The 23,055-nt window shown below is 42.1% G+C and overlaps 1 protein-coding gene across 4 annotated transcripts; it reads left to right on the top strand.

Moving 5' to 3' along the window:
* Positions 1 to 5,212: 5,212 nt before the first annotated feature.
* LOC110506457 (ubiquitin-conjugating enzyme E2 Q2) lies at positions 5,213 to 22,607 on the top strand. 4 transcript variants are annotated; one of them, XM_021586081.2, is made up of 13 exons: positions 5,213 to 5,819; positions 6,874 to 6,978; positions 12,510 to 12,632; positions 13,563 to 13,619; positions 13,800 to 13,943; positions 14,721 to 14,805; positions 14,924 to 14,984; positions 15,082 to 15,172; positions 15,262 to 15,320; positions 15,584 to 15,632; positions 15,735 to 15,830; positions 16,702 to 16,768; positions 19,227 to 22,607. In XM_021586081.2, the coding sequence occupies exons 1-13, from the start codon at positions 5,661 to 5,663 to the stop codon at positions 19,256 to 19,258; spliced, it is 1,128 nt and encodes a 375-aa protein (XP_021441756.1). In that variant the 5' UTR covers positions 5,213 to 5,660; the 3' UTR covers positions 19,259 to 22,607. The 4 variants fall into 4 exon arrangements, with proteins under 4 accessions (XP_021441756.1, XP_021441753.1, XP_021441757.1 ...); XM_021586078.2 differs by having other exon boundaries at positions 5,214 to 5,819; positions 13,800 to 13,958; XM_021586082.2 differs by having other exon boundaries at positions 5,215 to 5,819; positions 13,803 to 13,943.
* Positions 22,608 to 23,055: the final 448 nt, after the last annotated feature.

The raw sequence follows: 23,055 nt of genomic DNA, 5'->3' as shown, positions 1-23,055 counted from the left end.
CCTCGTAAGAAATTACAGTAAAACGGAGGGATGTATTGAGAAAATAGCAAATGGCATTATACTAGGAAAGGTGGGTTAATCTGTGGACATCGGAGGCTTGGATTTACAATGAGAATGAATGGTGGATTGACCACTGTAGGTGAAAATCCATCACTTGTAGAAAGAGGAAATTAGGAATATATGTATAATTTTTTATTACATGTACAAGTGAGTGAAAATAGCTGTAAGTAGTTTACTCCAATCAGGGAAGGGTGGTAGGGTTGGGCAAATACAAAAAATAAGGGGGATTAGAAATTATGCAAACTATTAAATTGATAAAACCACAAATCTAACTGCAATATTAAATCTGAGATTCTCTTGAAATGCATCAATATTATTTTGTGAAAAGAGATGAAACTAAAGGAAAATACAAACCCTTACTTCAACTGACCGATAAGCCAATGTATAATTCTGAGACTTATTTAGCCTGTTCATCTCTCTCTCTCACACAAACACACACACACACACACACACACACACAGCTTTTTTATGTGAATTTTCTGGACTTTTTGGGGAATAAAAATGAATTCCCATTCAAAATCCTATTTTCCCCTAACCCCTAAACCTAACCTTAACCCCTAAACCTAACCCTAACCCCTAAACCTAACCTTAACCTTTAAGTCTAAAATATAATTTGAACAAATTCTTGTTTTCCTACCTTTTCAGGACATTCTGGTGATTTGTCAGGACATTCTGGTCCTAATAATGTAGGAAAACATGTACACACACGACAAGGACCACTACCAGCCCCATTCCCTGCCCAAAGCCACAAAAATAAATGACCCTGTGCACAGGGCTGGAACCCTGGCCTTTGCAGAGCCTCCTGAGTGACCTGCCAGATTGGTCGTGGAGTTCAGGCAACCTTTACATACCTTCTGTTGTCCCTACTTGGTGTTCTGTGGTATAAGAATTGGGGCCTTATGTGGCTTTTGGATCCACAGACTTACCCACACGTTACCTAATGTCAACACAATCAAAAGTCTTACCATGATTGGGTTAATGCACAGGTACGAAGTGTTAGTTAGAAAGGTTAACAGAGAGATGTTAATCACAAAAGTGTAATGGCCAATTCCAAAATTGCTATTCCGATCAATAGGAAAGCACCAATCGAGTAGTAGGTAATGAAATGTAGGAATGGGACCAAGTGTATTCATGCTAATTCTCATCCCCTACCAGCCACATCCACTCCAGTCCCATTCAGTTCCTCTCCAAATTAATCAAGAGCAATTCAATCTGCCCAGTGATTCAGGGAGTGTGACTTTGGACACGATATAACATATTTACGATAGGGTTGATTTGTCTCTATGGATGGAAGCAACTTTGTAAATACATTACACACAAAGTCACTAATGAACATACAGTGGTAGCGGTTCAAACACTTAAGAGACACACCCTTGTCCACTTATCCTCGCCTTATGCCCTTGGGGGAATCCCCGTCGCCATCTAGGGGAGCGGTACAAATGATTAGCCAAGCAAGGGAAGTTTGCAACGTAAACACTTGTTTGAAGTCGACTTTGCAAGTGTACAATTATGTTCAATCCGGGACCTGAAACTCCCCATAATTAAATTTGTGAAGATTGTTCATCCGCTAAGAAAAGTCAGCCAAAACTTAAAAACAACATCAAATCAAATCAAATCAATTTATATAGCCCTTCGTACATCAGCTGATATCTCAAAGTGCTGTACAGAAACCCAGCCTAAAACCCCAAACAGCAAGCAATGCAGGTGTAGAAGCACGTGGCTAGGAAAAACTCCCTAGAAAGGCCAAAACCCAGGAAGAAACCTAGAGAGGAACCAGGCTATGTGGGGTGGCGAACGGAGAAGTCAACAACGTAAGTTAAAACGAATGTAAAAAGTTGAATTGTGCTACTAATGCACATGACGGCACAAACATGTCCCGTAAAAGTAATTATGTTTTTGTTTGGTTATCTTTTGGAAATTGTAGAAATAAAACATTTTCCTTCTTTAGAAGTTCCGGCTAGGCAGGCTAACGTCAGTTAGCTAATTAATTCGCTAGCTATCATACAGTAGGCGTATATTAATAATTATATAGTTAACATAGGTTGACATGCAATCATAATTGACTGTAGCGCATATAAAGCACCCACATGCTTCTGGTGGCTGAAAACACAATAATCGCGGGATGAACGAGTGATGAATTTCCGGGCAAGGGCGATCCATTGAAAAATCATTCCTTTCTCCCTTGCGTCTTTTTAAAATTATTTTTATTTTGTATTTATTTATTTTATTTATTAATTAATATTTTATTCATAATACAAAAATGTACTTACATTGCTACATCAAACATGTCTAACAAAACAAAACACAGGTATTAACAAGAAAATACTCAAACAGACAAAAAATATCAAAAAAATAATACAAAAAATAAACAATTTTAGTGCAATTATATTCACTCTGAAAAAATCTTATTATAATGATTCAGGAAGATGTTATTATTTGTGTTATTCACTAGGGCTAATGTTTTAATAAGATAGTTGAATTCAATCAGAAAAATTTGTAATTTTGGTATAGAATTTTGGAATTTCTGTTTGTGTATCAAGTATTTGCCCTGCAAGCATATACTCGTCAGACGTCATGATACATCGTCAGAAGTGTCCACTTAATTTGAGGGATGAGGGGCTAGGGTGTGTCTTTTAAGTGTTTGGACCAATACCACTATATCAGCACAAGTCAGTATGTCAGCACACTCGCACACAACCAAAGCCTATGATTCTCAATGACTATGGGTGACAAGTGACGCAGCACCAGTTCAGAGCAGACATGGGAGGTGCTACAGTGACAGATGTTTTTAATAATGCTTGCATGCATTCAAGCCACTATTTATGTGAATGATGCAACTGCAGTGTTGCCATAACCCCAATCACACAGCCATCCCTCACTGGCAGACACGATGTTGTAGCTATTTCTAAAAATGCAATCTCCCTAAATCCCAATCTGCATCTGAAGATGAAGATGGATCATGGTGTCAATGAGCACTGACTCCAGACAGAAGAGGAGCCACAACAGGCTGGGGATAATGGCATGTGGAGAACAACAATTCAGACAGCCTCTCCTCGGGGTCACCTCCATCCACTCCTGCCTCTCTGGAGAGAAAAAGAGGACTTGTCATCGTCCCCTTAAGCTGCTAGTGACTAAAGCAGTGTGGAATGCCTTAGTTTTGTAGGCTTCCTGTGCATGTGATTTGGCAGGTGTTTGGCAGAGAGCCTGCTCCTTCTCTAGTGATGGCCATTTGCCTTTCCTATTACAGCATCTTGAAAAATACAATTGGTAAATTTTAGGTTTATGGAATATAATGTTGGTGTCTACTACCATCTGGTGGCCAATATACTCTAGTTTGGTAGAGGCAAAATGAATGCCGACGTACACTGTGTGTACAAAACATTAAGAACACTTGAATCCAGCTATGATTCCTTATTGATGTCACTTATTAAATCCACTTCAATCGTTGTAGATGAAGGGGAGGAGACAGGTTAAAGAAGGATTTTTAAGCCTTGAGACAATTGAGTCATGGATTGTGTATATGTGCCATTCAGAGGGTGAATGGGCAAGACAAAAGATTTAAGTGTCTTTGAATGGGGTATGGTAATGGATGCCAGGAGCAACTCAATATTAGGAAGGTGTTCCTAATGTTTTGTACACTCAGTGTAATTTGCTGCTGAAAAGTGGAAAGCCCATCTAGCCTATATAATTTCAACAACTTTCAACGATTTTCTGAATTTAAATAAAAATGTTATTACATGAAATAAACCAAAAACAGAGTTGGGTTATGTGGAAATCACCTTGGTCTAAATGTAACAGATCTCAGGGGTTTAGTCTGCTCATGACTGTTGCTTGTGTCCTGCACTGCAGTGCTCATGTACTCACACTTTCTGCCTGGGTTGTTGTTTGGGGTTTGAAGAAGGGCCACGGGGAAGTTTCTTTCTCTTGAGCTCCAGGGCAGGCCTTGTGACGGTGTGATTGGAGCTGACAGCACTGCATTCTCCTCGTTCAGTCAGCTGCACTCACTCATCTCTCGGTAACAGGCTTACTCCTCAGGGGTTGCCTTGATTGTTTACTTTTAACGTTTGGCATGCTCAATGAATCCCATTCTGGTTGTCCAGTTGAATTTGAGGCCTTTCTCATCTTCCTCTCCTCTGACTGGACCCCCCTCTGTTCAGCCTCATCTCCCCACACAGCTGCCATTCTTAGATGAACTGAGAGGGGCTCGCTGCATCGTGATAGTTCCAAAGATTCCATCCATTAGAAGGAAAAAAAATGTAGTAATTTAGCAGACACTCTTATCCAGAGCAACTTACAGCATCAATTAGGGTTAAGTGCCTTGCTCAAGGGCACATTGAATGATTTGTCACCTAGTTGACTTGGGGAATCCAACCAGCGACCTTTCAGTTACTGGCCAAATGCTCTTAACCGCTAGGCTACCTGCCGCCCCATCCAAATCTTCAGTAGACAATTCACATATCATATAACTTGTGAACTTGCACCTGTCACAAGCATATTTACTATTATATTGACTGTAAGACATAATTAGCTGATGATCAGACTACCATCACCCAATGATGAAGTCCTGGTTCATCATTCTTTCACTGTCCATTTAAGTGAGAAGTTGGTGTGACTAAATTGAGAATTACAATGCAGAGAGTGCTGTGTAATGATCATCATCACATCATGATGCTTTGTTAAGAAGCTACTGTTTGAGTTCAGTTTTTTTGTTAAAAAAACATTTAGCTAAAAAAAAGGTAGTACACTGACATCTTCTGGTGCAAGGGCATAGCTACAATAATGTAGGACAGACATCTGTAGTGTGTTCTCAACAAGTCAGTCTTCAACAAAAATGATGGCTAAATGTGAATTAAAGACCCCCTAAAAAGTCAGACTGCTCTCTCATCAGCAAGCCAATCCAATTAGATTAGTTTTCCATGGGTTTGCCTTGTCATCAATTAAATTATAAATATGGTTTTATTGGCATAAACTTCCGCCTGGAAAAGGACTATCTTTGGCCAGCTACACGTTTATAATTTTAGTAACAATATGCTCCAGGTAAGGACGGTTTACTTCACTCAGTCACCACACAGAAATACTGCTGTGACAAAATGTTTCAAAGTTGTCTAAGTGATTTAAATATTTCGATATTTTGGTGTTCTAACCTCCGCCCCTCAACTGAGCACGCACTGGATGCTGGGATTCTGCAGGCTCGGGGAAACGCCATTTTTAAACCCCAGACGAAATCACAATTGAGCGCCGGGGATTAACGACACACTGTGCCTGCGTTGGGTTACAATTTTGCGGGCATTATCATGATCAGTTTGTTGACCGGCGAAACAAATACGCAACTAATTGAAAGAACTGTGAATACTCAACCAAGTCACATTGTATGGTCTTGAAATTGTACTATCAGAAGGCTAACATCAACAACAATACTAGCTAAACGGAAAGACAACGGACGAGTAATCACGGCGTTGTTATTGAGCTAGCGAACCTGTGTTGAAGGCGCTTTGACATTACGTTGTTTTAAAAGGCTTGATTTGGGACGCGACTGCGTGGCTGCAGTTTTAGTCCCGACTTCACTCCTCCCCAGCGGCCCAGCCGGAGATGCGTGGAAGATGTCGGTTTCGGGGCTGAAGGCCGAACTGAAGTTTCTGGAGTCCATTTTTGATCCAAACCACGAACGATTCAGAATTATTGACTGGAAACCGGATGAACTAAACTGTCAGTTTAATGTGACTGGAGAAAAACTGTTGATTATACATTGCAACCTTACGGTAAGCAGGGAAACGAGGCGACATGTCTAACGCGGTAACTAGTTACAGTAGGTTAGCTTAGAACACGCAGTTATTTTGCCTGGCAGTGCGGGACAGGCGAACGGACAGATGGTTAAAGAAACACTCAGCAAATTGTGGCCAGTCGAACGTTAGCCAGCTATAATTTAGCTACTTTAGCCATGCAATGTTTTTGTTTGACTTGTTTCTACTTCCAGTGGGAGTCTAAATATTTGCATGTTAGCAAACTAGCTAACGGTAGCTGACTTGTTTCTAGTATAGTGACTTAGTATGAGTAAAAATACTTGCATATTACTATTGTAGGCTACGTACTTAACGTTAGCTAGCTAAAATACTGAAATACAAGCAAGCCTGTTGATTTTAGCTTAAGTTATCCTGAAACTGGCATGACATTATGCTAGGGCCTAGGCTAGGCACGCTTTCTGCGTCACTGATGAACATTGTTAACGTTAGCTATCTACACTTCAGTATTTTCTAACGTTAGTTGATTGTCAAACAAGTTAACTAGCTAGCTAACGTAGTGGTTGTTATATTTTCATGCTTCATGGTCATGATCAACAGTAAGTACTAAGTTAGCTATACTAATGACGTCAGTAAATAATTGCTAGCTAGCATGATTCAAAAGCATCACTTGTCAAATAAACAGCTTCTGGTCTTGTCAACAGACGGTGATCTCCTAGCTGTAACGTTATGCTATTGGTTTGTATTTTCCAATTTGCTACGTTCGTTTGACCAGGCATACTGATTGAATTCAGTGCTCTTAACGTTACTTGGCTTGTTAACATTCTATAAGGAATGTGAAATGGCCACCATCACAGAACACATTCATTTAGCTTCCGGTAATGTAAAGTAGTAATCAGATATTTATTTTTTCTGTTTAAAATTACTTGAGATTTCCCAGGTTTGATTGACACGTCAATGTCACACCTGTTTAATTTCAATGTTATTGTTCCAAACAATTATCAAATTTCTCAGCCATATAATGCTGATTTATTTGTTTGCTTCTCTCACCCTCATTGAAACCCATGTCTTACAGGAGTCGTACCCCTCCACACCTCCAATCTGGTTTGTGGACTCTGATGACCCGAGCCTGACACAAGTGTTGGAACGCCTGGAGGATGTCAGAAAGGGCAGCACCCTGGTAAGATCCATTTCAAGCCCTTGATCTAGTATGTGGATGATTAGGAAGGAGATTTCCCAGTGTTTAAATAATGAAACTGGATTACGACTATATATTTGAAGTATTTGTTTACAATTTTGTTGTTTAGCAGATGCTTGTATCCAAACTAAAACAACCGTATTATACAACATTAATATTAATAAAATCAACTTCAACTGTGTTATGCGGAGTAATTAAAAATAGGTTGATTTTCGAACCATCACATCTCTTCTTATGACTAATTAACCATACCTGTTTCGGTGTTGTTGGGTAAAGCATTTCTGATAGCCTAGCTGTCACTCAACTCCCCTATTTCATACTGCTGTTCCAACCGACATTGGAGGTTAAAGGGAGATGAATGTCAGACCAATTCAGGGCTGTTCTCTGCCTCTTTCCTCTTGTCTTAGTTCTAGCTGTTAGACAGCGGAGGCTTTTGAAGTCACCCTCCTATCACTCAAACATCATAGAACAGCCCTCTGTCATGTTTGGTGTGAGTGTCGAGAGTGCCTCTGATGTGGAATCAGAGGGATGGGTCTTTTTGACAGGCACACTGCCACAGTGACAGTTTCAGCAGGCCAAAGGGCCTTGTCATGTGAATATTTGAGATCAAATAATTTGTTACCTGCACTGAATATCAACACCTGTTGGCCTTACTGGGAAATGCTTACTTACAAGCCCTTAACCAACAGTGCAGTTCCAGAAAGAGTTAAGAAAATATTTACCAAATAAACTAAAGTAAAACAAAAAATAAATAAAATAACACAATAAAATTACAATAATGAGGCTATATACAGGGGGTACCGGTACCGAGTCAATGTGCGGGGATACATGTTAGTCGAGGAAATTTGTACATGTGGGTAGGGGTGAAGTGACTATGACTAGATGATAAACCGTGCGTAGCAGCAGTGTAAAAAAACAAATGGAGGTGTGGGGGTGTCAATGTAAATAATCCGGTGGCCAGTTTTATGGCTTGGGGTTGTTAAAGGTGCCTTTGGGTCCTAGACCTGATGCTCTGGTACCGCTTGCAGTGCGGGGAGCAGAGAAAAGTCTATGACTTGGGTGACTGTAGTCTTTGACAATTTTTTTAGACTTTCCACTGACACCGCATAGTATATAGGTCCTGGATGGCAGGAAGCTTGGCCCCAGTGATGTACTGGGCCTTACGCACTACCCTCTGTAGCGCCTTATGGTCAGATGCCGAGCAGTTACTATAGCAGGCAGTGATGCAACCGGTCAGGATTCTCTCGATGGTGCAGCTGTAGAACCTTTTGGGGATGTTGAGGATCTGTTGTCATGCCCCTTCACAACCGTCTTGGTGTGTTTGGACCATGATAGAAACTCTCGACCCGCTCCGCTACAGCCCGCGATGTTAATGGGGTTCTGTTCGGCCGCCTTTTCCTGTAGTCCACGATCAGCTCCTTTGTCTTGCTCAATTTGAGGGAGAGGTTGTTGTCCTGGCCCCACACTGCCAGGTTTCTGACCACCTCCCTATAGGCATAGGCGGTCTTATCGTTGTCGGTGACCAGGCCTACCACTGTTGTGTCATCAGCAAACTTAATGATGGTGTTGGAGTCGTGTATGGCCACACACTTGTGGGTGAACAGGGAGTACAGGAGGGGACTAAGCACGCACCCCTGAGGGGCCCCAGTGTTGAGGATCAGCGTAGCAGACGTTTTGCAGAGGGAGGTGTTTAGGTCCAGGGTCCTTAGCTTAGTGATGAGCTTTGTGGGCACTATGGTGTTGAATGCTGAGCTGTAGTTAATGAGCTGCGTTCTCACAGGTTTTCCATTTGTCCAGGTGGGAAAGGGCAGTGTCCAGTGTGATTGATATTGTGGCGGTATGCGAATTGGAGTGGGTCTAGGGTTTCCGGGGTGATGGTGTTGATGTGAGCCATGACCTGCCTTTCAAAGCAGTTTACCTTCACTTTCTTGGGCACAGGGACTATGGTGGTCTGCTTGAAACATGTAGGTATTACGGACTCGGTCAGGGAGAGATTGAAAATGTCAGTGAAGACACTTGCCAGTTGGTCCACACATGCTTTGGGTGCATGTCCTGGTAATCCGTCTGCCCCTGCGGCTTTGTGAATGTTGACCTGTTTAAAGGTCTTTCTCACATCGGCTACCGAGGAGTGTTATCATGCTCTTATGGTGCTCTTATGCATGCTCTCGTGCAGTGTTGCTTGACTCGAAGCGTGCATAAAATGCATTTAGCTTGTCTGGGAGGCTCGTGTCACTGGGCAGCTCGCGGCTGTTTTTTCATCTGTAGTCTAATAGTTTTCATGCCCTGCCACTTCCGACGAGCATCAGAGCCAGTGTAATAGGATTCAATATTAGTCCTGTATTGACGCTTTGCTTGTTTGATGGTTCGTCTGAGGTCTTTCGGGATTTCTTATAAGCGTCCGGATTAGTGTCCCGCTCCTTGAAAGCTGTAGCTCTATCCTTTAGCTCGACGCAGATGTTGCCTGTAATCCATGGCTTCTGGTTGGGATATGTACGTACACTCACTGTGGGGACGATGTCGTCAATGTACTTATTGATGAAGCCGAACATATTCCAGTCTCTGCTAGCAAAACAAAATTACCTTTTGAAATCACAGTTTTTGTGCCAAGCAGTTCTCCAGTGTTTCCCACATTTATTGAGCAGCGGAGACTTGGCAATTAGGCCCTTTTCTACATACCCAGAGTCGGATGAATTCATGGATACCATTTTTTTTTGTATCTCTACATGCAGTTTGAAGGAAGTTGCCAATCTGTGTTAGTGCAAATGCTAGTTAGCAGTGGTTTGTGACACTACCTTCAAACTGCACGAGTTCATCTGACTCTGGGTAAGTAGAAAAAGTGCAAGATTCGGCAATTAAGCCCTGTCCCTTTAAAACCCGCTCCGATTATTAGCCTACTAAGTAATTTTTTGTAACTCTCTGGGCTAGATGTGTCAATGTGCAGTTCATACATGCATAATTTGAGAGGAATTACTGTCTTACCTCAATTAGCCTACATTTTGTGTGTTGCCGGGATGGAGGTATCTTTCGGCTAGTTTTGCGAGCACGGGGTAGCCTAATCTTTTTTATATTTATTTTTTTACTTACAATAGGCTCACTATCCTTTATCGATAACCCTTTTCAGACATACTGGAATGTGGTCGCTTGAAAGCGCTATGGCTGGTTTGTCTGTCTATTAGGGTTGGCGTCACCATGGATTTTTAAATGCCGACACGAAACATTCTCTGGAGATATGAACGGGTGTTTTACTTAAAGGAATGAGGCTTCTGAAGCGGTACTAACGTCCATTACTAGACAACCAGAACTGTCTATCAAACTATTTTGAGCTGCTGCCTGCACGGAGACCAATCTCTCCTAAAAAAAGTACTTTAAGGTGAAGGGGAAAAAATACAGAACATTTTATGCCGGAGCAGAATTCTGTCACTTTTTTTCCCCAGATTTTCTGAAAAGTTACCATTTGTCGCTATTGATGTGTTACTGAAGCTGCGTTATAATTCTGTAAAGGGTTGTGGTACGCAACTTTCAGGAACCGCTTGTGGCTCGGTAGTGCTACTTTGTGTATTGAAAAGTCCTGGAGAATCCCTTTTTTAAGATCAGCATTACAAGGTATATTTGTAGCAAATGGAGTGAGCAGTGGTGCTCCTCATCTCCCTACAATGCAGTGGCACGATCCCTTCTATTTCAAATAGTGTCAACATTTTCATTCATTTTGGAATAGAATGTATTTTTGAAGTCATCACAAGTGACCTTTATTTGGGTATGCAAGTCAGTTAAGAACAAATTCTTATTTTACAATGACGGCCAAACCCTCACCTAACCCGTGATGTACAGCCTGGGATTGAACCAGGGTCGGTAGTGACGCCTCTAGCACTGAGATGCAGTGCTTCAGACCGCTGCGCCACTCAGGAGCCCTTCTCAGTTGTTCTACCAAAAATCTCTCGGGGGGGGGGGGGGGGGGGGACAAGCCCCCCCCCCCCCCCCCTTTCTTTTGCTGCTGCTGAAAGAAATCCAAGGGGAAACGCTGAGTTCTCTGTAGGCTATATCTTGCTTATGTAGCTACATTCTTTGACTTGGCCTACTTACTCACACTGCATGCTCTGTTTGTAGCCCACCAGATCTGCATTTTATAGCACTCTTATTAAAGTTATCTGTGGTGATCAGATTTTCTCTGTTGCACCATGCATTATACAACATTTTCACCATGTATGGACCAGGCCTACATTCAGTAGAATACGCTTCTTCTATAGCAATACTGAGACGCTTGCAGAGGTACACATTTCTGCACTAAGTTACTGTTGCTAAGGTGTCTGACATTCCCTGACGCAATCTTACCTTTCATGTCGTCTCTGAGGGTGTGCTGTGGTAGAGGTACAATGCAGTGAAAAAGTATTTGCCCCCTTTCTAATGTTCTGTTTTTGCATATTTTCTTACACTGAATGTTATCAGATCTTCAACCAAAACCTAATATAAGATCAAGGGAAGTTGCGTGTACAAATAAAAAAACATTATATAATAAAGTTATTCCACATCCAATGGAAAAGTTAATTTTCTCCTTACACAAAGTACCTGGTTGTTCCACCTGCAATGACTGTAACCAACAACTACAGGAAGCAATTGATCAGTCTTTCAAATCAAATTTTGACCCACTCTTTCATGTAAAACTGCTTTAACTCAAGAGACTTTTGTGGGTTTAGGTCTGAACTATGACTAGGCCATTCCAAAATGGACAATTTGTTGCTAATGGACAATTTGTCAGCAATTCTGATGATTATTTTTCTGGTGAAAACCAGACACTGCGTTCCACATTAAGAATCTCATACCAATGGTCAAGTGTGGTGGTAGTGTGATGGTTTGGGGATACTTTGCTGCATCAGGACCTGGATGACTTGCATTAATTGAAGTGGATTTTACTGTGTATCAGCAAATTCTACTTGAGAATATCAGGCTGTCTGAGCTTAAGCTGAAGTGCTGCTGGTTCATGCAGCAAGACTGATCGAAAAAACGCAATCAAGTCTACATCAGAACGGCTGAAAAACACACCGTTTTGGAACGGCCTAGTCAAAGTCCAGATCTGAACCTGATTTTGAGATGTTGTGGCAAGTCCTGAAACGAGCAGTTCATGCTCGAAAACCCACATGTGGCTAAGTTAAATCAGTTTTGCATGGAGGAATGGGTGAAAACTGATCAACAACGACTACAGGAAGTGTTTGGTTGCAGTCAATGCAGCTATATGTGGCACAACCAGTTGAGCGTACGGGGGAAATTACTTTTTCACACAGAGGCATTGGGTGTTGCATAACTTTTTATTATTAAATAAATGAAACATGTTTTATCATTTGTTTTATTTGTTTGCTCAGGTTCCCTTTATCTTATATTAGGTTTTGATTGAAGATCTGATAGCATTTGTTGTAAAATATCATTTTTCACGGCAATGTATCTGACATGTCTGTGCTGTGTTATCTAGTGCTGCCTGACCTCCCTAACTCTTAACTGTCCCTTTTGGTACTGTCCCCCAGCTCCTGCAGCAGCTAAAGCGGCTCATCTGTGACCTCTGTCGGCTGTACAACCTGCCCCAGCACCCAGATGTAGAGATGCTGGACCAGCCCCTCCCTGCTGGCCCTGTAGGACAAGACCGAAAGGTAAGGACGGCTAATGACCGCTCAAAATGTTTTCTGGTTTTCAAATACTACTAGGCCTATATATTTTCCATTGGATGGCATTGAAGTAGGGGTCTCCCGAGTGGCGCAGCGGTCTAAGGTTCAGTGCAAGAGGTGTCACTATAGTACCTGGTTCGACTCCAGGCTGTATCACATCCGGCCGCGATTGGGAGTCCTATAGAGCGGCGCACAATTGGCCCAGTGTCGTCCGGATTTGGCCGGAGCAGGCCGTCAATGTAAATAAGAATTTGTTCTTATCTGACTTTCCTAGTTAAATAAAAATATTTGTAAAAAAAAACACCTAGTGGCTTTTTCATGAAGACCATCTCCTTTCACATAAAGTGAGTCATGTGCATAATCCTTTTGTTTAGTTTTATTGTCAAAGCTACCAAGGAGATTGAAGACACTTAGCTAATGAAAGGGTTTAAAAACCTGCATGAAGAACCTAATACTGTCTTGAAACCGTCCATCAGCACAGACATTAATGATTAGTGCAGAGTCCTGGAGATGGAATCAATAGACTCTTCCTGTGCTCGTGGTCAGTGGGAGGTGCTAGCATATTTTACCTAGAAACCAATGAAGACACAACCGTAGCCTCATATTGTCTACTTGAGAAATTAGAATGACCGAAGCAGAGGATGAATGTTAAGCAGTAGCAGCCTGTACAGCTGTGCTTTAAACGCTAACATTGATTCTTGGGCTGAAAGAAAGGGGACGGGAGGCGCTGTTGTGCTATGCAAGACGAGGAATGTTGTTTCTGACTACCCAGAAACTCGCTTACTGGTTTTTACACATTTCAGAACATTCCTACAAATATCTGTTTTTTGTTACTAGACTTCAGACGTGACAGAGGCATGTTAGGAATGAGATTGAACTGTCTATGAACTCATCTTTCTCTGTTTTTATCTTTAGCATGGGGTCACAGATGAGGTCACGTCCGAAGAGGAGGAAGAAGAGGAAATGGGAGAGGTCCTTTTCAAATAAATGTCATTCCATATAGCACTGCACATTACCATGCTGATATGAGCTGAGCTATACTGGACGTCAAGCTCGACTAGATAGTCAATACCAATCACACATATTTGCAAGTGTTAACTTGAAGTAATATGTCTTCTAATGCTCTTATCTTGTCGTTGTGTGTTGTGCCAGCAGGACATTGAAGACCTGGACCACTATGAGATGAAAGAGGAGGAGCCAGTGGATGGGAAGAAGTCTGAGGATGACGGCATCGAGAAGGAGAACCTGGCCATCCTGGAGAAGATCCGCAAGAACCAGAGGCAGGACCACTTGAACGTAAGTGCTCATTCGGTAAGGTGACATTTTATACGCTTTTGGGGGATGCATGGGGAATACCTGTCAGGCTTAGAACAGTTTACTGGACCCAGCACTGTTACACTGGGATGTCTAGTGACCTTTTATGATATAGCCAATATGTATCTAACCAGTTTCAGGTGGTTCTGAATGCATGCGTTTTCCATTTGTTTTTCGATCAGTGTTTTACTGATGGTATTTCTTATCTATGCAGTACACCCAGATTATGCTGTTTAGGACTCCAATTTGTAAACAAGGACATAATCAACATGGATTGCGTAGGCTAAATTACAGTAATTAGTCATTCTGATTGTAATCGTATGATCTAACATTTACACATAGCTTTCTTAATTGTTGCTTTGGAATACAGCCGTTTCCCCTAAGGTCTGTGAGCAGCTCTGAGACTTATAAATGAGATTCTCTTCTCTCATCCTCCAAAGTCCCTACTGCATTCAATGGCTCAGCTCTTCAAATCTATCATTATCACAGATGAGAGCGTTGCTATGGAACCTGTGAAATTCTCCCCATATACTGTAGCGAACTGTATACTGCCAGTTAGTTCTGAAGCATTTTGTCTCTATGCTGATCAATAACTGTTAATTTATAGTTTGTAGACATTTTATCTAAATGCAGAGCTATTAGCATATTTGAACTGAGCCTGTAAACATTTGATTTAATCGTGGTGGGGTCTATGTGCACTATTATCATTGAATGTGCTGCATGTTTGGGTGTCGGTGTATTACCCTGTGTGTGTTGCAGGGTGCGGTGTCTGGTTCAGTGCAGGCCTCAGACCGCCTCATGAAGGAGCTCCGGGAGATATACCGGTCCCAGAGTTACAAGATGGGTACGTACTTCACTGCAGCAGCACTAGAAAGCTCTTCGGATACGGCGCAAAGAAAATAAATACACAAATGACAGTTTGATTCAGAATGTCACATACCAGACTATGCATTCTCTTCCAGGTATCTATTCAGTGGAGCTGGTCAATGACAGCTTGTATGAATGGCACGTCAAGCTGAGGACGTAAGTAACTGTTTACCATAGGAGTTGACAGTACTGTATAATTCTAGCATGTGATGTATTATATGGCGTATTATGATGCGCTCCATTTGCTCAACAGCGTAGATCCAGACAGTCCCCTACACAGTGACCTGCAGGTTTTAAAGGAAAAGGAGGGAATGGATTACATTCTGCTAAACTTCTCATATAAAGTAAGTACCAATGCTGATACTAGAAAGCAGAGCCAGTTTGTTAGCGTTGACTGTTCTCGTTTTAATGCTATTTTGTGCTCTACCTGCAGGATAATTTCCCCTTTGATCCACCATTTGTACGGGTGGCTTCTCCTGTGCTGTCTGGAGGGTGAGTTCAGTTCACTGCGTATGAGTGGAATGGCTTTGTGTTTCCGCTGTGACTGAGTTGCTCCCCTCACTTAACCGTGAAGGAAGGGCGGTCTCTTCTGGTCTAAACTAATTGTCAACAGCCAGTGAAAGGCTGAATGTCAGAAGTGACAGTTTAGCTAAAAGGAGATCATCTGTGCTTGTGGATAAGAGATTTATTGTGGTCTTTTGATCACTTAATGTCTACATATTCTAATGTTTTCCTTTCACCTGCTGTCTTCTAAGTTATGTTCTTGGAGGTGGTGCCCTGTGCATGGAGCTTCTCACAAAACAGGTATGTTTTTTATGCCTCTGAATGTCAGTTAACTGGTCCACTGTTATTTCACAGTGGAGGTAAATGCTAGTGCATTGACGATGTATCGCCACTTGATTTCAGGGCTGGAGCAGTGCCTATTCCATAGAGTCTGTAATCATGCAGATCAACGCCACTTTAGTCAAGGGAAAAGCCAGAGTGCAGTTTGGAGCCAATAAGGTAAGCATTGTTTTAAGGGGGCAGAGAGCTTTGAAATGTGTGAACATGGTGTATACTACAGGGTGTATTGACACTGTGTTCTGACATGGATAAAGGGGTGAGCTGTGTGTGTGGCCAGCTGGTCCATGCTGCTCTATGGAAATGAGGTGTCTAAGCCCCCAGCACTTCATTTAAACAGGACATTGTTACTTAGTGCCGCTGGGACAGTGCGATGCTGCTGATCTCTTAATGCTGACGCTTCACACGGGTCCACTTCATGCTGTCGTTTCTCTCTGTCACACTAATCTGGCTCTGGGATCCCAGTAGACTTCGGAGCAAACCAAATGACAGGGATATTGATAGACAAGCTGTAGTTTCAAGGAATCTTGGGCCCTCTTGCTTGATAACCTCTGTTCTTTAAACGTTAGGATCTAACTATGTACACCAAAGAAAGACTTGATACTTAGCTATATTGTCATATCCTGTCTAATGAAAGTGTTTATCATATTTGTCCTGAGGTTACTAATGTTGGGTAGGTAAAATGGTTAATAGAATGCCAGAAATGTACCTATTAATCAAAAACATAAGAATACCAATGTTTCTGTCACTGGATTGATAGGACTCTGGCCTTATAAGAGTCAGTTCCTCTGATGCTGAATTTTAATAAACCCGCATCGGAGGGCGCGAACGCAGCATGATATCAGTACGAGTGGCAAAATTCTTTGGGAGAAGCTGATAGAAAGGCCTCCACCGTACGGTCAGACTTCACCAAACAAATGTACTTGTACGTGATGGTGCTTAGTCCTGTGTCTCCCCAATATATAAATTAACCTTTACACTTCTTGGGGCATTCATAAGCACAAGTTCAATATATGTGCTGTTTTTGTTTCAGAACCAATACAATCTTGCCAGAGCACAGCAGTCATACAAATCCCTGGTCCAGATCCATGAAAAGAACGGTGAGTGTTACCATGTTCACTTACACATCTTGTATCCTATTTGACATTGAGATTACATCCCTCCATATATCAGTCAGTGGTTGTGAAAATACAGTGTGTGTGTACAGTTGAAGTTGGAAGTTTACATACACCACTCCACAAATTTCTTGTTAACAAACTAGTTTTGGCAAGTTGGTTAAGACATCTACTTTGTGCATGACACACACAATTTTTCCAGCAATTGTTTACAGACAGATTATTTCACTAGACCTCCAAGTCTGGTTCATCCTTGGGAGCAATTTCCAAACGCCTGAAGGTACCACGCTCATCTGTACAAACAATAGTATGTACTTTTTGGAGAAATGTCCTCTGGTCTGATAAAACTGTTTTGCCATAGTGAGCATTGTTATGTTTGGAGGAAAAATTGTGAGGCTTGCAAGCTGAAGAGAACCATCCCAACCATGAAGCACGGGGGTGGCAGCATCATGTTGTGGGGGTGCTTTGCTGCAGGAGGGACTGGTGCCCTTAACATAATAGAAGGCATCATGTGGTAGGAAAATTATGTGGATATATTGAAGCAACATCTCAAGCTTGATCGAAAATGGGTCTTCCAAATGGACAATGACCCCAAGCATACTTCCAAAGTTGTGGCAAACTGGCTTAAGGACAACAAAGTCAAGGTATTGGAGTGGCCATCAAAAAGCCCTGACCTCAATCCCACAGAATTTGTGGGCAGAACTGAAAAAGCATGTGCGAGCAAGGAGGCCTACAAACTTGACTCAGTTACACCAGCTCTGTCAGAAGGAATGGGCCCCAATTCACCCAATTTATCGTGGGAAGCTTGTGGAAGGCTACCTGAAATGTTTGACCCAAGTTAAACTATTTAAAGGCAATGCTACCAAATACTAATTGAGTGCATGTAAACTTCTGACCCAGTGGGAATGCGATGAAAGAAATAAAAGCTGAAATAAATCATTATCTCTACTATTATTCTGACATTTCACATTCTTAAAATAAAGTGGTGATCCTAACTTACCTAAAATGGAATTTTTTACCAAGATTAAATGTCAGGAATTGGGAAAAAACTGAGTTTAAATGTATTTGTCCATGGTGTATGTGAACTTCTGACTTCAAATATATATATATATATATATCTCACACACACACACACACACCAAAGTATGTTGACACCCCTTCAAATTAGTGGATTCGGCTAGTTCAGCCACACCCGTTACTGACAGGTGTGTAAAATGAAGCACACAGCCAAGCAATCACCATAGACCAACATTGTTACTGAAAAGCTTTGTGACTTTCAACGTGGCACCGTTACAGGATGCCAGTTTGTCAAATTTCTCCCCTGTTAGAGCTGCCCCGGGCCAACAGTATGTGCTGTTATTTTTGAAGTGGAATCTTCTAGCAGCAACAACGGCACAGCTGCCAAGTGATATGCCACACAAACAGAACGAGACCACCGAGTGCTGAAGCTCGTAACGTCTTTCCTCGGTTGCAACACACTACCCAGTTCCAAACTGTCTCTGGAAGCAACGTTGGCACAAGAACTGTTCGTCAGGAGCTTCATGAAATGGATTACCATAGCCGAGCACCCACACACAATCCTAAGATCACCATGTGCAATGCCAAGCGTCGACTGGCGTGGTGTAAAGCTCACCACAATTGAACTCTGGAGCAGTGGAAATGCGTTCTCTGGAGTGATAAATCACACTTAACCATCTGGCAGTCCAATGGACGAATCTGGGTTTGGCGGATGCCAGAAGAACGCTGCCTGCCGAATGCATATAGCCAACTGTTAAGTTTGGTGGAGATATAATGGTCTGTCTGTTTTTCATGGTTTGGGCTAGGCCCCTTTGGTTACAGTGAAGGGAAATCTTAACGATACAGCATTCAATGACATTCTAGACAATTCTATGCTTTCAACTTTGTGGCAACAGTTTGGGGAAGGCCCTTTACTGTTTCAGCATGACAATGCCCCTGAGCGAGGTCCATACAGAAATGGTTTGTCGAGATTGGTGTGGAAGAACTTGACTGGCCTTCACCGAGCACTGACCTCAACCCCATCGAACACCTTTTGGGATGAATTGGAACGCCGACTGCAAGCCAGGCAGCATCGCCCAACATCAGTGCCCGACCCCACTATTGCTTTTGTGGCTGAATGGAAGCAAGTCCCCGCAGCAATGTTCCAAAGCCTTCCCAGAAGAGTGGAGGCTGTTATCGTAGCAAAGAGGGGACCAACTTCATATTAATGCTCAATATTTTGGAATGAGATGTTCAACGAGCAGGTGTCTACATACTTTTGGTAGTGTATTACCAGCACCAAGAGGGTTTCATATGGCAGCTATAGTGATTGTTCTTAGGTCAAGATAAAATACAGCTACCTCTTTGCTCATTCCTACTGTCTAGGATGAACTGACTGTTTTGTCCAGTATAACTGAGTGCACTGTCTCTTGTCTGATCCTTGTAGGCTGGTACACTCCCCCTAAGGAGGATGGGTAAGAGGACTGTTGCCATGCCTCCACTGGGACCACCTTTCCCACCCCATACTTTTCTTTTCCCTCTAACTGGAGTTGTTTTCATTGGGAGTTTGTTCCCCAGCCAGTTCCACCCATTCTGTTAAACCCCCCCCCCCACTGACCAACCACCTCACTGACCATATCCACTTCTCAATAGTGGATCCACCCTCTAGCTATTTATCTTTCTTGCACTTGTGCAATCGCTTCCTTTGTTACAATCTCACCCCTAATCCCTTGAGCATTGAATGAACTCCATATCTTGTGCAACTCCCTTAAATCCTACTCTGGGCAAGCAAAGAAGAGCTTACTTACTGCCTGTGATTTCTGGTTGAGGCATGGCTTTTGCTAGTGACTGAAGCTGTCTGTTACGTGACTGGGGTTGAGATTCTCCGGCCACAGACTGGAACAGAGAATGACGGTTGACATTCCCCTTGTGACATTGGAGGCTGGGATAGACAATGAAACACTGGTAGTGGGAATGAGAACCACCTCACTCGCCATTGATGGCCTCTTATGTCTGTGCTTGTGTATCTGTATATTGCCAAGATTCCTCCTTCTGGAATAACATGTCCTCCTGAGGCTTATTTCCTTAAAAATGCCTGGTCTACAAAAGCCAAAGGCCCTGAATGGAGAGAGGAGAGCTATAGACTCCTTACCAAAAGTGGGACTGAGACAGCTTAATGGAGGCTATCCTGTTGAGCACAAGAGGTGTTGGCCGCCTCCACCACCACCCAGCCCAATCTCCTCTCAGGCTGCTTTCGGAAATATGACCAGGCTTAGCAAAGGCAGGTTGGATTTAATCACTGTAATGTAGTTGAATTTAACTCCATGTAAAACTTGTAAAGTTGTATTTCTGAGAATTGATTTCATTGTTTTTAATGTAACCTTGTGTGGGTCTTGGGGTTCGAGTGGGCCGAGACTGCGTTAGTATACCCTTGGCTATAGCAGGGGCATCAATCAAGGTGCATTTTCAGATGTAGGATAACAAAGCATTTGCTTCATGGATACTCTTGCAGAATTTAAAAGGAACACCTTTAAACCATGTTTTTATGTAAGCATAATGACTACTATTGTTTTCCTGTATAAATTGAAAAACTTGTATTTTTTTGTTAGTGGTTTGATATGTTCAAAAGTGACACCATTCCTTTTACGCAATGCGACAGTGGTGCTTTTTGGGCATTCCAGATATGCTGGCTAATTTCCCCGGTGACACAAACTTGATGAACCTTTCAGTAAGGCTATGCACACAATCGTTAGGAAGTTATCTGTACACGCAATAATTTGAAAACGGCTCAGTGCAGTCCCCTGCTTCATTTGAATCCATGGTCTAACTAGCTTGTTCACACACTCAGATCGCCCATCCATGCCCCTCATTGCTACAGTGGACTTCACTTCATACCACATGCTCAATAATAAAATATTTGATTTTAAAGAGAGATTTTCAGGTCTGACTATAAGGTGTGTGTGTGTGTGTGTGTGTGTAGTAATGCCTTCAACAAAAGACTGAGCACCAGTGATTTCCATCCTTTGCCTCCCCTCTCTAGTACCTTATTTTGTGTCTGATTATTCACTTATGACCTGACCACCTCATGATCTTTGTTGTCAGTGATGGAAGGAACCTTTTCAGTGGGGTCATGAACCCCTAACTCATGACCATCCTCAGCACTGTCAAACCTGGAGCATGCCAAGTCTTAGCTATATGAATAATATGCAGAATATTGTGTGATATTTGATTTAATGTTATTACACACATTAAAAGGTGTTTTTTTTTGTGTGTGGGTGTTATCCACTTTGTTAGACATCGGTCTCAAAAACCAGCATAGGAACCAACTTGTTCCTAGTAAATATTCCTTTTTTTTTGTTTGTTCAACACTGTTGGTCAGCCCAACACACTAACCTCATCCAGAACTATGTCGCCCTTGTAAAAAATACTAGTAATGGGCATCTAATGTATAATTACGCTCCATCTACCTTGTATTTGTTGTAATGTCAGCCACCCCACCTGTATAACACAATGCATCACGTTCTGTCAAAATGGTGGCACTGAAGACTCATTTAGAGGTTTATTACTATTCAACCCAATATGGTGATTGACTTCATTACCAAATATGTCTACTACACATGGATAACCGTTGATCATTGTCATAGACGTTACGTATTGGTACCAAGTGTGCCACTGCTTTCCCACATGGCTGACCTCATCGTGAGCATGCCCTGGCTAGAAACTCCCTCCCTGTGTTCTCTGGAGAAGCAAACTCAGGGATACATGGCTACTGCACACTTGACTTAGCAAGGGATTGTTTCACAAATGTCACGATGCAATTATTTTTGTTACTATTTTTTTTCTTCCAAATTGTTTCCCCCTCCTATAATTACAGTAACCGTTGCAGTAACCATTGGCCTGCTCACTCCATTTGGCTTGTCTGAATATCTTTAAAGTAGTGACTGGTAAGACTGTAGTGGTAAGCAGGGTGTGGTGGAGTGATGAGGGAGTGGCATGTTTGCGCTATCTCTCATTCAATCCCTCCAGATCAATTTTGTGACACTGAAAGGTGAACCAATGCTTTACCTCACCCATTTAAGCTCATTTAACCTCATTGTCTTGGGTCTTTTGTTTTTCTAGTCTAGGACATCTTCATCGTGATCCTGTACCTCCTGGTTTGTAGTCTTTTGCATGTAGATATCTCATTAAGTACTTTCCCTCTAGGGACTAAGGTGTGTGGACTGGACAGTTTTGGTTTATCAGGTTGGATCATCTATATTAGTTTTCACAGGTCGGTAGATGCTGTCTCTGTAAACCCCATCTCTGGGAACGGATTTGTGTAGGTCTGACACCAGATCAGGTTAGTTCTAAAGGATAAAAATTGCAAAACGGCTGTCCAACACTTATGGGCGTCCCACCCGTGTGTTAAAGTATGAGATCGGAAACGAATGACCTACTATACTATTCTGTCCAGAGCAGGACTCCACCTCTTACAATTTTAAATCCCTGTGTCATCAGAGCAGACGTCAAATGGGCATTTAACGCCGTGGAAGGCCCCATGTCTGTTCTAATGTCAGTTGTGCAGTGAATTACAACTCTTATACAGATCCAGACCACTTGTCTAACAACCCAGTGCTTTGGAGATTTTGGTTTGAGACCTGAAACTAATTATTGGTTCCTTTTCTGGCTTAATTTTGTGATTGGCGACTGAGCGGGCTATAAAGTTATGCACTGTTCGCATGCTTTGGTTTTATTGTGTTTTTTTGTTTTCATTGCAAGGGTTATTTTGACCATGTACAGTAATTTGTAAACTTGCATCAAGTTTATGAATAAAGAATTTGATTAAATACTCCTGTGTACTATTTGAGATGTGATACAGAGCTGTATTAGTATTTTATATAGGACCCTCTGCTTAAGGCTGAAACCATGAATGGTGATAAATATGCCCTTGTAGTGGACACTTGTCACTATCTGATGGCCAAAATGACAAGTGTCCTATACATAAAGATTCAGATTTGGCTGTTCTCTAGTGAGAACCAAAAGGGCAGAGAGGAATGGCTTCCTGAGTGTTTTAAGTCCTAAAAGCAATGTTTTTTTGCTAATGGAAGTGCAATCACACTGGATCTGGAACACTGAGTTGGGCTTGAATGGCTAGTATGGTGATACCACTTCAATAGATGGTTTGACTTCTTCAATACATATCAGGGATATTTTGGGCAGAAAATCCATACTAATAGTTTGTATTTTCTCTGCTTGCAGCAGATGCCACTAGAGGGTGCTGGAACATTGTTACAGAA

The sequence above is a fragment of the Oncorhynchus mykiss genome, chromosome 26, assembly GCF_013265735.2.
Source record: "Oncorhynchus mykiss isolate Arlee chromosome 26, USDA_OmykA_1.1, whole genome shotgun sequence".
NCBI lineage: Eukaryota > Metazoa > Chordata > Actinopteri > Salmoniformes > Salmonidae > Oncorhynchus > Oncorhynchus mykiss.
Note: the sequence above shows the minus strand (reverse complement) of the source record. Positions and strands in the feature narration are given on the sequence as shown.